General features: G+C 35.3%; 1 protein-coding gene across 1 annotated transcript; it reads right to left on the bottom strand.

Annotated features, from left to right (window-relative positions):
- Positions 1-743: 743 nt before the first annotated feature.
- Positions 744-7,427, bottom strand: LOC127803054 (uncharacterized). The gene is made up of 6 exons (XM_052339060.1): positions 7,066-7,427; positions 6,048-6,286; positions 5,712-5,970; positions 1,846-2,025; positions 1,608-1,763; positions 744-1,295 (listed from the first exon to the last, which is right to left on the bottom strand). Exons 1-6 carry the CDS (start codon positions 7,093-7,095, stop codon positions 1,128-1,130), a joined length of 1,032 nt encoding a protein of 343 aa, XP_052195020.1. The 5' UTR covers positions 7,096-7,427; the 3' UTR covers positions 744-1,127.
- Positions 7,428-15,007: the final 7,580 nt, after the last annotated feature.

Raw genomic sequence — 15,007 nt, 5'->3', positions numbered from 1 at the left:
TTTTATATTTTTTTCTCAAATGTAACAAATATTTTTTAAAATATGTTTATAAGTAAATAATGTTTATTTATAATTTTTATGTTTGTAAAATTATATTTACTGTAAATATAATTTTACAAATATAATTTTTAATTATTATGTTTAAAATATATTTATAATTATTAATTATAAACATAATTTTTTAAATATTTTTTTATTTTTTGGTGGGTCGGGAGTCGGGCCATTTTAGTGGGCCAGTTGGTAGGCCGACCCACGGGTCATTTTGGTGGGTTAGGTCGGGCCGTGGGTCACGTATCATTGGCCTGGCACTGCTTGCATTTTGATGGGCAGGCCGGCCAGCCCATCTGCTACAGTAACAAGCCAGGCAGGCCAGCCCATTTACCATTTCTAATTTAAACTTATATTGGCGGGCCAGCACGATTTAGGACCGTCCTGGCCTGATGAGCAAGCCATTGCTGCATTCAAATTTCCATGGCATAATTAATTATTTGTGTAGGGTTTTAAACCTATTTAATGGTTCTCTTGTTGGCCCAAGCAAAATATGGCTCCACTGTCTGGGCTCTAGAAGTAGATTTTGTGAGCCTTAGTTCCGGGCAAAAGCGATACAATTTCCAATCCAATTGGGTCAACATAGTCACATTCCTGTTTAATACGATAACTAATTAAATGAATAAATCCAGACCTAATTGTTTTCACAAATCATTGCAATCATCATTGTTCAAATCAGCACGAAATCAAAAAAATATAGAAAGCCGAAGGTAAATAAATGTGTTGTTTCAGCCTCCTTTAATGAAAAGAACAAAATAAAACAACAAAAGAGAGCTAGCTCTGAAAAACTGAGTTCAAACCAAATTGAACACGAGCTTGCGCCCAAAAGAAATTAGCTGAACCAACAACATATACATGGATTCTATACCCCAACACCCAAACGACAGCAAAAAGGATAGGGTATAAGAGCTACAAGTGGTAAACGAAGGCAGAAACAAGTACCAAATCATCACGCAACTCCATAACCGCAGCAGAAAGCTTAAGTCGACCAAAGAAGTTCGTGTCAGCTTGCGACGAGTAGTAGTCTGAAGAAGTTATTTACACCAAACCGTGTGGGGTTAGAGAAGAACATTATATGATCAATAGTCTGCAAGGAGGAAGCTCTCATAAGTTGTCCCCTGGAGTGTCTTGTTCACCTCCTCCCAATTCTTAATGTGTTCCCGCATTGGCCCTTTGTGTATCTTGACCTGCCGGCTTGTTAAGTTCATCACCGGCAGCCTCAGGAACTCTTGAACTTGCACCAATTTCTGCATCAACGAATCATAAAGATAAGGGTTCAAGGCAAACCACATAAAGTTGTCGCGGATGGCATATGAATTAACAGAATGATGCGATGTGGGAATGGTTAGAGAAAATATATATTTGGGCTAACTCCATGTTTGTGACGAAAGGAAGGAAGAATTCTCGCTTTTAAGATCAAATCTCATTGGCTTCAGATTCTGAATGATTTTGTTTTCCTTGTGTTGTAAAGTTTTGTTGTACTGAGCTGCTTGGTAGACAACATATCTCCAGAAAATTTGAACATTCAAAAATTCAAAGGGAATTGTGATAGTCCTCACAGTGCGGTTCCTGATAAGGTCCTCGTAGTACAAAATGATATGCCTGGTGCTGCTGAAGTATTCCAATGCTTTGGCTGCTGTCACTTCCATCTCCTTCAGATCATTCACCAATGATGTCGAATTAATACTTGGTTTGTATTTCATCAATGTTTCTGCCTGTAAGAAGTAACCCACTATGAGATCACAATCATCCCACGTGAACCATTTAATAGTTTAGCATTCAGAGAGAGAGAGAGACCTCTTCTATTGAGTGCACATGAGATTTGTGCGTCCCATTCAATAGCTTAGCATGTCGGTCATAGGAATTTGCGAGCACTGAAACCATCCGACGCAAAAGATTTCGCCGGAAGAGAAATATTACTGACACACCTCTATTATTGAAGTACTCCACAATCTCTTTATGGTTCTCCATCAATCCCTGCATTGCACATGACAAATCACTCTTAGTCTGCCGTTCTTTCAGTTGACGTGCAAACAAACAAAGGGAAATTTCAAAGTGTAGACAATTTTGTTAGCCTTCGCAAAAAAACATTGTTCTAACAAGCAAAGAAGTGACTGAAGTTCAAATTTTAAAACAGTTGTTGCAGTCATCACTGACAAGTACACTGAAGAAACAGTAGATGCCTCAATAGTATTAAGGGATCCATCTTTAGGGAAGCTCTTTATTGCCCCCCCCCCCCCCCCCCCCCCCCCCCCCCCCCCCCCCCCCCCAAAAAAAAAAAGCAGTTGCTAACAGAATGGCTACAACAACTAGTAGGAACATTGGGCATTAGCAGACAGATTATATTATATGCATAGCAACTCATGCTTCCAAGTGTCTTGTTACTAGAGCTGCAAATTTACTAGTACTGGAGCAGTTAAGTATAATAGTGAATCTGGGGCTTCATTCACTGAGGATCAGATAATGTGGAAAATTTCTTTCTAAGAAATAATTACAAAAAGAAAAAGCAGTGTCTTGGTAAACATGCTTGACTCTTCTACTGTGAAAATGGTGATAATAAAGAACCACAAGTGTAACTCAGCACAACTATTAAACTAAGACCTATTTTCCAAATCCTATTTTCAGGATCAAGAAAGCAACAGGAAGTTCGACCTATTAACCAAACCGTTGAATTGGAGTTCATGATGTCCTTCCTAATTTCCTTTAAGAATCACAAGACTGGGACGTTTTCAAAACTAAGCCTTGGAAGGTTACTATATTAAGAAGTATAACAATGTTAATATCATGACAACTGGCTATTGTTTTTCTAGCAGTCCTAGAATTGTTTACTTTTTGGGTTTTATTTATTCATAAAGAGCTCTGATGATGCTGGGACCGAGCACCAGGGGTCAGCCTCAGGTCAGATACCTACAAAAAGAGAATGTGTAGAATACACTATGAGCTGGATGCCTTTAGCTACTAGGGACCAAGGCCTTTATATAGGATGGGTTGAAGCTTGGTTAGACAGGGTATCTAGGGTCACCACTGAGATTCAGGGCTCAGCCTCTTTTCTGGGATGGTGGCAGATTTCCCAGATCTCAGCCCTTTTCTTGTGATGGTGGCAAATCTCTCAGATGGCAAATCTCTCAGATCTTCTGGGATCTGGATCCATTATCTTTCCTGGATATAGACCGGGTAGGGGACATGTGTCCCCTCCCTATTGGACTCTAGTGGGGAGGGGACACAAGTTGGATGCAGACTGGGCTTCCTTGAGGGTAAATGAATAATTCCACATCCTTTGAGCAGTCCCTCATCACTTGCCCCCACTCCTCGACCTGCTGTACGTTCAGTTTGAGTAGTTAAGTTAGTCATTTCTGCCCTTCATTTAATGGTCTGACTCTTCTTCTCCTAGCGGTAGTTCCTCGTAGTTAAGGTTATGGGATTAGTATTTTGGAAACTCGCACTTTTCCATGATCTCTTTTCAACTCACATCGATTCGTGGGAGGGTGTGCCCAATGGTTGAGGCCTTGGATCAACATCCAGCTCCAACAAGTGGGGATGAGTTGTTCCTCCTCAAGCCCTAAGAAGAACCTTTTTTTCCACCTCTTCAAAGAAGATGGGTTATCTACAATAAATCTCATTTGGGGAATGGTCATGAAGGAGTACCTAAACTCAGCCTTATCAATCACAAAGAATTGGAGCATTTTCAAGAAGAGACAAGCATTAGGGGTAATACTCTTAGCTCAGCAATAGATGATGAAGGCAACCAAGTTCCTCCAACCATTTGGGGGTGAGTTCTACTAGACACATGATGAGCAAGGACAAGACCTTGGGTATGGGCTCGACCAAGGGAAATCGGAGACCTATCTCGAGCACATGCTTGTACACTATAGTAGCCCTTCTGAGGGAGATGGAACCTCTTTGACTAAGGATCAAATGCCTTCCTCACTTAGTATCAAGTTGTCCTTTGTGAGGTCTTCTAAAACCACCTCAGACTCGATATCTATTTCTTCTTCCTCAAAAGCTCAGCCAGATTCCTTGAGTCCAGAAGTTGTGGCCCTGTGCTTGATGGGGAGGGAAGGCACCTCCACCTCCGTGTCTCCCACCCTCGATCTCCTTAAAAGCAGGCAAGCCTTGCGACCAAGCTGTCTAAGCACTTCGCCAGACACATGTCCCTACCACAGATCAGTAGGGAGTGGACACGTGTCCCCTACTTGGTCTACATCGGGGAAAGATAATAGATCCAAATTCCAAGATATCCTGAGAGATCTGCCACCATCTCAAAATTAAGGGTTGAGCTCTGGAAATATTAACAGTGACCTTGAGTAACCTGTCTAGGTCTAGCCAAGCTTCAACCTAACCTATATAAAGGCTTCAATCCCCTGCTGCTAAAGACATCTAGTTCATATTGTATTCTCTACACACGCCTTCTTGGTTGACTGACTTGAGCATTGGAGGCTAAACCAAGAGATCTAGCCCTGCTTCTTTTTGCAAGCATCTGACTCGAGGCTAACCAATGGTATTCAATCCCCAGCATCATCATTCCCAAAAAAGACATTGTGCCCCAAAAACCTCGATGATGACACTGAGTACCCCGTCTAGACAAGTTTCAACCCAACCTATATAAAGGTCTTGGTCCCGTCCCTTGCAGGTAAAGGCATCCAACTCATTGTATTCTACACATTCATCTTCTTGATTGACTGACTTGAGCGTCAAAGGGGCTAAACTGGGGGATCTAGCCCCGCCCCTTTCTGCAAGTATCCAGCCCAAGGTTGACCCGTGGTGATCTGTCCCCCAGCATCATCAAGCTCTATTTACAATGGCACTGCACAACCATAAATAAACTAAAAGCTCTATCCGATGAACTGAATGGCACTGCACAATGAAAAGAGCTCTAGGAAGAATGAAAATATGGCTATGCTACAGTGTGGCTGGGCAAGGGCCAGAGTCATGCAGGCTTTTATATTTACCAATTGTATGCTTATCCTACTCCAGATTAACTAAAGGGTAGCTCCACTCCAGGTGACTTATCAAAGGTTCAGAATCATAATCCTAGCATTAATGCTGTCATAACTATTACTATAACCAAGGAGATCTGTTCTACATACCTGAAAGAGGGAGAATTGTAGATGGTGAAACTACCAGTAAAAAATAGGAGCAGAAAATTTTAATTCTTTTGTCATCCGCCTAGAATGGATGGTTTTCTGTTGGAAAATTTTCTTAATACAATGCAATTAACTAGATGAGAAGCAAGAAATGTGGTGACAGATATAAACAGTTCAGATTAGAGAAACCACTGAAAATGTAGTTTGATATCGACAATGGAAATGTTTGTGAATTGCTCCACAATTGAAGCAAACAGTGTTCATCAAACCATCAGCATCTGATGCACGCATGACATATGACATCACAAGTACATATCTATTGCATCAACCTCATAAGTAAGAAAGTTTACCGGCTTTACACATAAGAGCTTGGAACAAGTAAACAGCTCTTATAGTAATTTGCCTGTAAATTGAAAGCTCAAGAAAGAATTCTCCAAGTCAAGATTCCAAAATGCAATGATCGTAATCATTATATGCAATCAACCATAAATTACAACAAAAATATCTCCAGGTATTTGTTAACCACCAAATGGAGAAAATGAAAAATAGGAACATAGCTTAAATTGATAAGTTATATACCTGATTAAGCATCCATTTGAAGCCAACAGCTGCCGAGCACTGATTCTTCGAAGCACTACTAAACCAGTCCAAGTTGTAAACTCTATCCAAGGTCCTCAAAATCGAAGATGCATTATCCCTCCTTTCTTTGACAGAGAATATCTCCCCATTAGAACTGATGTTAATGTGACTATTCAACAATGTTTCAAACCATCCACTTCCAGATCTCTGCATTGACAGAATGGCAAAGAAGCGCACAGGATTGCAAGTGCATTCGGCCCTGAAAATGGAGATATAACATGAGAAAAATTTAATAGAGTCCAAGATGCAGAATCACCAACAGCAATTCAGACTAACCTGCTAAATGTTTCAGGCTTCGGGTAATGCAAGTAGGGAATTTGGTATGTATTACAACCATAATCGCAGCAAGGCCTGTCAATGACCTCAATGTCCGTAAAGCTAGCATCTCTTCGGATGTGTGATTGCTTTATGCAGATTGAGCATATATACATGCCGCAAAATATTGCAAATATTAAAACTATTCTCCTTAACAATTTTGGAGATTTCTTGGGAGGCTTTATGATAAGAGTATTATCCTGTGGCCCAAAAGAAATTCCCAAATGCGAGTGAGAATACATTAAAAAAATGAAGATTGAAAAGGAAGCTGCAAAATTACTCCATGCTATCAAGACATAGCAGGTTCTGGTCCCTAATCTCACCACAGAAAATTGAACAATCAGGTTATGAATTACGCAGTACTTCATACCAAAATAAACCGGAAATTAGCAGAAAAATAGCTATGCTAGAAATATATTCATGGGCATAGGGAAAATTAGCACAGAAAATGCACAAGTGTATATTTAAGAAATCTTATTCGAACTAAGTTGCATATATCATAAGTTTGGTAGGCAAACAAAGGATAGAAAAAAAAGGGAACAACTTGCTTGAGAAAGGAAAGGGAAAGTAAGGGCAAAAGATTGCCTTCAGAGTTGAAACCATCTATAATAATGATTTAATGGTTCCCATTAGGGCAAATTCAGAACAAGAGGAAAGCAATGTGGTTTTGATTCAGTTGAGTAATATTTCCCAGCGCCAGAAGGGAGGTCAAGACATGCAAAGATTTGCTTCGGAGTCATCTATTTCTAACTCCTTTACTCATCAAATTTCCAAAACAGAAGTTGGGTACAGGAAGAAAGAATACATTTTTACTGAAAATCACTGAATATACGCCCCCAAAGTCGGAAATAGGAAAAAAAAATGAAATCTTTGCAAAACAAACAAGAAAAACAAAAACAGAGAACAACCCGTTACTTCAAATGGATCAAATACAAAGAAAGGAGAAGAAAATTTTCGGAAGTAAATGAATCAGTAATACCTTATTGAAGAGAAAAATCTCTTCTGCCATCCTAATCTCCACAGAGCGAGGAGGAAGGGGTCTTCCTCTTTCTCTTCCTCAAATAGCTGCCGACTTCTCGAACATTGCAGAGAGAGAGAGAGAGAAAGAGAAAGAGAGGGGTCTCAGTATAAAGCTATGATGTTCCTCGTGGAGAACAGAGACACTAAAGTATTTGTTGGTCTCTTTCAGATTAGTTGCTTATCAAGTCCGTATAAAAGACATCGCCTGATTTTCTCGGACCTTAAATAATGGCATAGTCTCCTAATAATTACCTATTACACAGCTCAGAAACGGAAACAATGAAACCCAGATCTCCGGGTAGGCGTGGGAATCGGGTCAGGGGCCATAAAGGAATTGAACGCTTTGACTTTTGTTCTTTTGCGAGGAGAAAAAACACTACTGTTCTGTTCAGACTTTTAGTATTTATTATTATTATTATTATTATTATTTCTTAGTCACGCACGCTGGGCTAAACTTCCTTTTCCCGGAAAAATAAAATACTGAGTCTGCCTAAGTTGCAGAAAAGGAACGGAAGCTTCAAATGACCAATTCATTTGACATTGTAAATGGATATTGCAGCTAATGTGAGTCGGTATTTTCCACCAAATGGACTCATTCCACGCCCCATTCCACCTGCTTGTCTTAGTGGAAACGTCCATTGAAAAGTTCTCTTTGTTATTCTCCTTCTTTGAAATATACATTCCATTGGACCCTACAGATCGAAAGGCCGCTGTGATGTAGAAAGGACCTCAGATTGAAGCTTTTGTCATTGCAAAAGATAAATTTATATATATAAATGTATGTGTGTGTATATATATACAAATACAAATTTTTAAAAATTGTTTTAATCATTAGCGTAAGAGCCTATATATACTTCATTATATTGGATCATGATCCATGAGATCATTAATTTTGTTTTGCCTTGTCCAGCATGTATTTCAAGTAGGCAAATTGCTCAAGAGTTTGAATTTGTGGACGGAAAAGAACATGAATTTTAGTGGAAAGGAGGAAAGTGACGTGCTTCGGTGCTTGTATATTTTATGGTAGAGATATGACCATTGAATTGGTTTATCCATAAAGTTGATGTGATATTTGGGACTTCCTCGTATATACTATTAAAGAACCTAAACATGTAACTTCAATGCAATAAAAGGAAGTATTATTTTCCCCGCCAATTGTTTGCAGAATTTTTCACTAATTTGTCATTTTTTAAAAAGTTAGCAAACTATTATCGTTTTTAAAATATTTATGAGATTATCTTTTTGTAATTTTTCGGGTCAACAAGACAAATATAACTAATTATTTAATATAAAATTGTTTGTGACACAAGTAATTTTTTCTTTACATTTGTAAAAATATTTCTCTTAACGTGAGTGAACTTAGGGCAAGAAAAAATTGATTTTTTTTTACCAATATTATTGATTTAAATAAAGAGTTTTTGGTGTCATTAATAGTTTTATCTTACTCCTAATTCACTCATATTTAGAGAATTTTTTAAGTATTGCAGTGGTAACTTAATGAAAAATTCATATATATTTAGGAGAGTAGTATTCTTTCTAACTAACATATTTGTGATAATATAACTTATAATTGTCAAACCCGTGAATAGAATTAAGATAGATTGAAATTATCACAAAAAAAACCAAATTAGATGAAAGTCATCGAATAATATGAAATAATATATCATAACTAGTCCGATGTAAAGAATGAGTATTTCTAGACTTTCTATTATTTATTTTTAGTATTTTTATAGACTTTTATAATTATTAATTTAAACATTCGGGATTCCATCTCAAAAACACTCAAAATAATTCTTTATTTGTTTTACAAGAACACAAAGAAAACACTCCCAATTCTCAAGTAAACACCAAGCTCTTTCATTGATTCTGGTCGTAAAATTAAGACGAACAATTTGCATAATCATACACTATTTCTAATTCTCCTTAATTAGTTGAAAACAGAATCTGGCTAGGTTCTTTAAACCAATGTAAGCCAGAGGGGCAAAAGTATCTCCAAAATTTCCCGGAAAATGTCACTGAGAAGTATTCATTCATTGGGTTTTGCTTTTTGTAAGTAAAGGCAGTAGTCATAGTATTTCTTGACCTTGGCAACCCGGCCGGCCGAGAGCAATATATATTCTAAGAGATTAACATCTTGTTTTAATCAACTAATCTGAGCTTAATTAGGTTTGAAGTAACATTTTTTAAGTCTTGTTGCGAGGGCGACGGCGGATCTAAAAGATTCCATTTCTCAACTAACCGAGAAATTAATTAGGAGGAGCTTGCTTGGTGACAGTACTGTCAACACTTGATCGAGAAAATTAATGCAGAAGAACAGCCACGTCTTAACAAACTCTCTCTTTCTTCTTCTTCTTCACTTACTGGACAGGATTTTAAAGGGTCTTTAAGCCTGGCACTTCCACCAGATTGCTTATTATGCTGCCTGAAAAGATTGCATTTAATTTCTTTTTGCTCGATGGTTTTGGTTGCTTTCACCTCTTGTCCATGGTTTGGTTTTGGGCGGTGGTAACATATATAGTGTATATTTTTTATATTCACTATCAAGGATTAAATATTTTGAGGTATCAACCCAACCCCCCGTGATCTGTATATTATTACGGGTACTTAAAACCTATTTAATACACACTTACAAAATAATAACGATAGTAAATTATCTGTCATAAGAAAATTAAAAAAAAAACAAAAGTAATTGCTTTCGAGGAAATGGTCTGACTGGCCTTCACTGCTAGCTTATTACTTTTGATAAATTATAATAATGGCTGCTTATATGGCTATGATGACAGAGGGAGCGGTGTTCACAAGCAGCAATTAAAGAATAAAATAGCAAAATCCGAAGATCGAAGGGCTCCATTCCATCGTTGTTGTTAAATACAGTAACCCATCTTGGACGTTGTGTGTGTCACTAAAAAGATTCTAAATTGCTTGCTTGATAAGTGCCTGACTGACATGCAAGTAGGAAGTTTAAATGCACATTCGACGAGGCTACAGATTCAGGCAGCCGATGATGAGTCACAATTGGAACCCACCCCAATGTCTATGTCAGATTATGCATTTAATTCTGGGCAGACACTCGTGTAATTAGTTTTAATATTCCGGGTGTCTATTATCAATTTTTTTTATTTCTTTTAAACAATTCCATAAGTCGACTCAATAATTTTCCATGGGTTTCTTCTCGTGGTTTTGTTTGGATATTCTGAATCCTTTTGGGGGGTTGTTTCTATTTTTTTTTTATAATTTAAATTCAATATTAAAAAAAGAATTTAATCAAATGGATGAAATTTACACTCGGTTCTAGTTGAGTTGATCAAGTCTCTGAGAAGTCCAACCAAGCGGAGGGAGAGAGATAGATGGAAAGAGACTACAGTAATGGTATCCCTCAGAGGTTTTAAAAAGACAACGTACGTCGTGCCCCCCACGGCGACATGTTTGCTGATTTCGCTACATTTGCGCTGTTTCAACGCAACGTACTAAGGTCGGCCCTGTTATCCAAAATGGCAATGCATTTTTATTATTATTATTTGTTACTATTGAGTAATTTTTACAATATTCATCAAAATTAGATAATGAAAATTAGTGGGTGGACTGTTCAGCTGACAGCCAGATAAGTATTTTTTAAATGAATTTGTTGATCAAAAAATTAATTCACTGGCTGGCAAGGGAGTTTTACTTTGATTATTTATTTATTTATTTTTGTTATTTTCTTTAGTTCAATAGATTTATTTTAGTGGGATTCATTAATTTATAGGAGTGGACCATAGCCCTCGAGTCATGGCTCGTGATTATTGGCCCACTTTGGATTTTGGAAATTGAAGGTCGCAACGCCAACAACCACAACTTCCTCCAAGTCAAACTAGGGTTTCAGTCTGACTACTTACTGGGTTGGGGTTGGAGTTGTAGTTGTGGGCCTTTCACCGACAGGCCCAACTTGGCTGAACTAGCCCACAGCAGCCTGGGGCTGACTTCTTATTTTGCATTGAGTTTCAATTTTCGTTGAGTTAAATTTTAATTTTGTTTTAATTCTATTCAGTTAAAGTGAATTTAATAAAAGTTTGAATTGAATTTCAAGTTTTTTTTTGTGTGTGTATCAGTTAACTTAAATATATTTGGTTAAATAATTATAATTAAAGCTTAACTCAATTTAATCAAACATGATATTGAAGGAAGAACATTGAAGCCAGTGAAATAACCACAAAAAACACAAAGTATGTTTCAAGGAAAAGTGTAATTACAAAAACATACCTCTTTGTAAGTGTTGTGGCGCTGAACAAAACTTGTGATGAATTACAACCCCTATGTGTATAATTTATATCGTAAGATATTTAATGTAATGTAAAACATTTTACTCTAATTACTTTGATATATCAAAGTCCCAATAGAGCCTAAGTCTCGGCAGTTCAATTAGACTTGTTGGGCTGCAAATTGGATAATAGCACAGCTGCTTTGTGCCCATATACAAATAATTCATGTTAATAGACTGCAAATTGGATAATAACACAAACCGGATGCCAATAGACTTCATGTTGCAGCCCATGCAAAGGTCGATGACTATAGACTATTTTTAATTTAAAAAAAAATATTTCAAAAGAGGGTACTCTAACTCGACTTAAACGAGAGTTCGTGAACACCATCACAGTTTAAGTTTTAATTGGATAGTCATCAATATGCCTAATAATTTTATTAAAAAATATCGTATTTTGCTCTTAATTAGCAGACCTGCGAAAACATTTGATTAATAATACCCTTGCTCCTTCGTTTAAAAATTTGTTAGATCTCATGACATATGCGTTGCCTCATAAGATTATGAATAATGAAATATTTGGGGGTTGAGAATAAATTATTCATAACTTTCAATTTAAAGAAATAATACTTTAAAACTCTCCCATCACTGTGACGCTGCTGCTTTACGTGTTGACTAATTTCTTCTTCTTCTTTTTTTTTTTTTTTTTAATTTCTTAATAGGGCAAGTTATTATTTAGCCAAGTTGACAATCCTAATTACGAAATATTTAAAGAATTTCATATTTAAGCATGTTACATATGTACGTTACGTCATAGAATTTCAGTGCCAACATCCATGAATTGAATCGCATTTATTAATTTAATCAATCCCATTCAATTAATTACACACGGCAGGCAGCAGCACCCAAATTTCTTGCGCCTGCAGCTCCATCAATAATCAAATCCAAACTACTATATATTATTTTTCTTCTTAGACTTTATCTTAATTAGTACTAATCTAAATAATTTGACCCGAATTTAGAGGGGAAAAAAAAGAGAAGAAAACTTAATCATGATTAATTTAGATCATATTATACGTCAGGAACATACTTCCAGTGATTTGGACAAATTAGAAAAATAGTATTGCATTGCAAGTTGGCCATCTATATATATATATAGACATATACATACATATATGCTTAATTAATGCAACACCATATATAGAGAAAGTTCAGCTATATATATATATATATACATACATGGTTAATGTTAATTATTACGGCAATAAATCTACTTTGATTTTGGTACATTGTATTTATTTTGTTTTTAATTTTTAAATAATTTTATTAATTGATGATAAATGTATTATATTTTAAATCATTTAATCAATCAATAAAATTATTTAAAAACTAAAAATAAGATGCAATAAATAAAATTTATTGTTGCTAATTAACCATTCAATTGTTAGCATTACTGTAATGTTATTTGTACACTATATTTTGATATTGTATTTTAACACTTACGTAATTAAAAGTATTTTTTTTAATAAATTAACAATATTTCGTTATAAATTATCAATACGTCGTAAAGGCGGCTTGGTGAAATAAAAAAAAAAAAAAACTAAATCATGGAAGTGCACTGAACTAATAATATATGTTTGTGATTATCTATTATTCATTGTATTATCTAATTATGCACACCTGAACAATATATTATATATTAATAACATAATATAAAAATCTAATGAAAGTTAGTCATGTGTTGTTTCAATTACGTATGAAATATGTGTATTGATAAATTATATATTAGCAATAATATGGTATATGAAATCTAAATAATTAATTTACGTAATGACACACCTTATTATAAAACAATTAATTGTAGGTATTATGTGAAGCACCTCTTGCCAAGGTTATACTCCATGTGACACAGGAAAGAATTGTGCTAACAAGAAAGGTCACCTAACCCAAACTGTACTGTCTAGGGTTTCAAAATAGAACTTCTTTTTGTGATTTAGGTGGTGGCAAACAGGGATGGCAATGGTGCTGAGACTGAGAGGATATAGATGATCGAGGGATTTTATTTATTTTTAATCTATTTTCATATATATTTGCATTTTTATTTTTTTCTTTGTATAAGTATTTTTATTTTTAAGTTATTTTATTTAAACTCCATTCTCATGCTGATAGAATTATAATCGATACTTGATGATACCACATACCCTATGCATGTATATCAGTCTAACAAATTTTTATTCATAAGTTAAATAACTTTACAATAATTTGATAACAAAGGAGTATGAAATTAATGCAAACAAAGAGCTAAAAAGCAATAATTATAATATTTTAATTTATTTCAGTACATTAAGTAATAAAAAGATATTAGCTTAATTAGTTTGATGATGCAGAGGGGTGAGGGACAAGAGAGATTATAGCTTCTTTTTCTTTTTCTTTTTTGGTAACATACATAGGGTATATGTTTGAACTTTCGGCTCAATTAATCTCTATAAATTCATATAAACTGCTCAACTATACAAACCTCTATCACACGACGGACACAATCTTGTAGTATAGTCAGAAGGGGTAAAGTTGAGCAAAGTATCTCATCAACCACACACAGTGCACAGGGCCACACAAATCTCACCACACATCATGACAGGCATAGCCCCTAAACATTTAGTTGGAAAATATCTTTTACACGTGATTGACAAAACTTAAACCTACGCTAGACAACCCCAAGATTGCAACAAAGACAAGGTTGGACAATCTGGAGAGGTTAGATCGTAATTAGATTAGGTTTCAAGTTGTGAAAATATTTTATTTAAGTTTTTTAATTTAATACATGAATGATAACATATAAATAGATAAAATAATATACATATATATGTATATATAATTATATTAGGGTAGGAGATGAGTAGAGGAACTTATTTATATTAAATGAATATTTAAATACCTTACCCTTATCTTCCTCATAAATATTTTATAATTAATCCAAATAACCCTTAATATGAATATTTCTTATTATTTCCGAGATATTAAAAAAAAACTTTCTTTAGATTTTCGCTTTAGCTAGAAATTATTTGGTGAAGAAGACTCCAGTTTCACATTGTATTGACTGGAAATTCAAGTGACTATTGCAACCACCTTCTTCTTTTTGTGTCTTTCCTTTTGATGGAGGAAGTGGAGATTTTTCTATGTAACTTTTACTCAACAAAGAAAAAATAAATAAATAAAAACAAAAAGAAGATTCCAGTTTAAGCCTTTTTTGGGGGAGTTTGAGGCTCAAAAAATCCAGACTTGAGATTTTATTTTAGACAATCATTTTCGATCATTTTTTTTTTTTAATTTCTTGTGCATTATGAATTTATGATGGAATAAATTAATCTCATAGACCAAATTCCCGCAAAAGTCCCAAAACTCAACCACCCTTTACTTGTCAAAGGCCTTTTACTTGCACTTCATCCTTTGTATAACCAACCAAATCCAATCATCCATCAAATCTAATTAATGAAAATCGATGACCTTAGGAAAAAAAAAATCAGTGAACAACAACTGTGCTCCCTTATAATTTAAACACACAAAAATATTCCGTGCACAATGGCCATCTAGTTAGTTTGAATGGTTCAAGTGCTCTTCAAACAATATTAACTAATATATATGAAGTCTATTAGCTAGAATATAT

Source organism: Diospyros lotus, chromosome 6 (genome assembly GCF_014633365.1).
Source record: "Diospyros lotus cultivar Yz01 chromosome 6, ASM1463336v1, whole genome shotgun sequence".
Taxonomy (NCBI): Eukaryota; Viridiplantae; Streptophyta; class Magnoliopsida; order Ericales; family Ebenaceae; genus Diospyros; species Diospyros lotus.
This window is presented reverse-complemented; position numbering and strand designations above follow the sequence as displayed.

What these genes read in the sequence shown, in the direction of transcription:
- LOC127803054 (XM_052339060.1), bottom strand. Translation starts at nt 7,095, where the DNA reads ATGGCAGAAGAGATTTTTCTCTTCAATAAG. An exon ending in AGATTTTTCTCTTCAATAAG is followed by an intron (nt 6,287 to 7,065) that starts GTATTACTGATT and finishes TTTGGGCCACAG; the next exon opens with GATAATACTCTTATCATAAA. An exon ending in AAGCCTGAAACATTTAGCAG is followed by an intron (nt 5,971 to 6,047) that starts GTTAGTCTGAAT and finishes CTCCATTTTCAG; the next exon opens with GGCCGAATGCACTTGCAATC.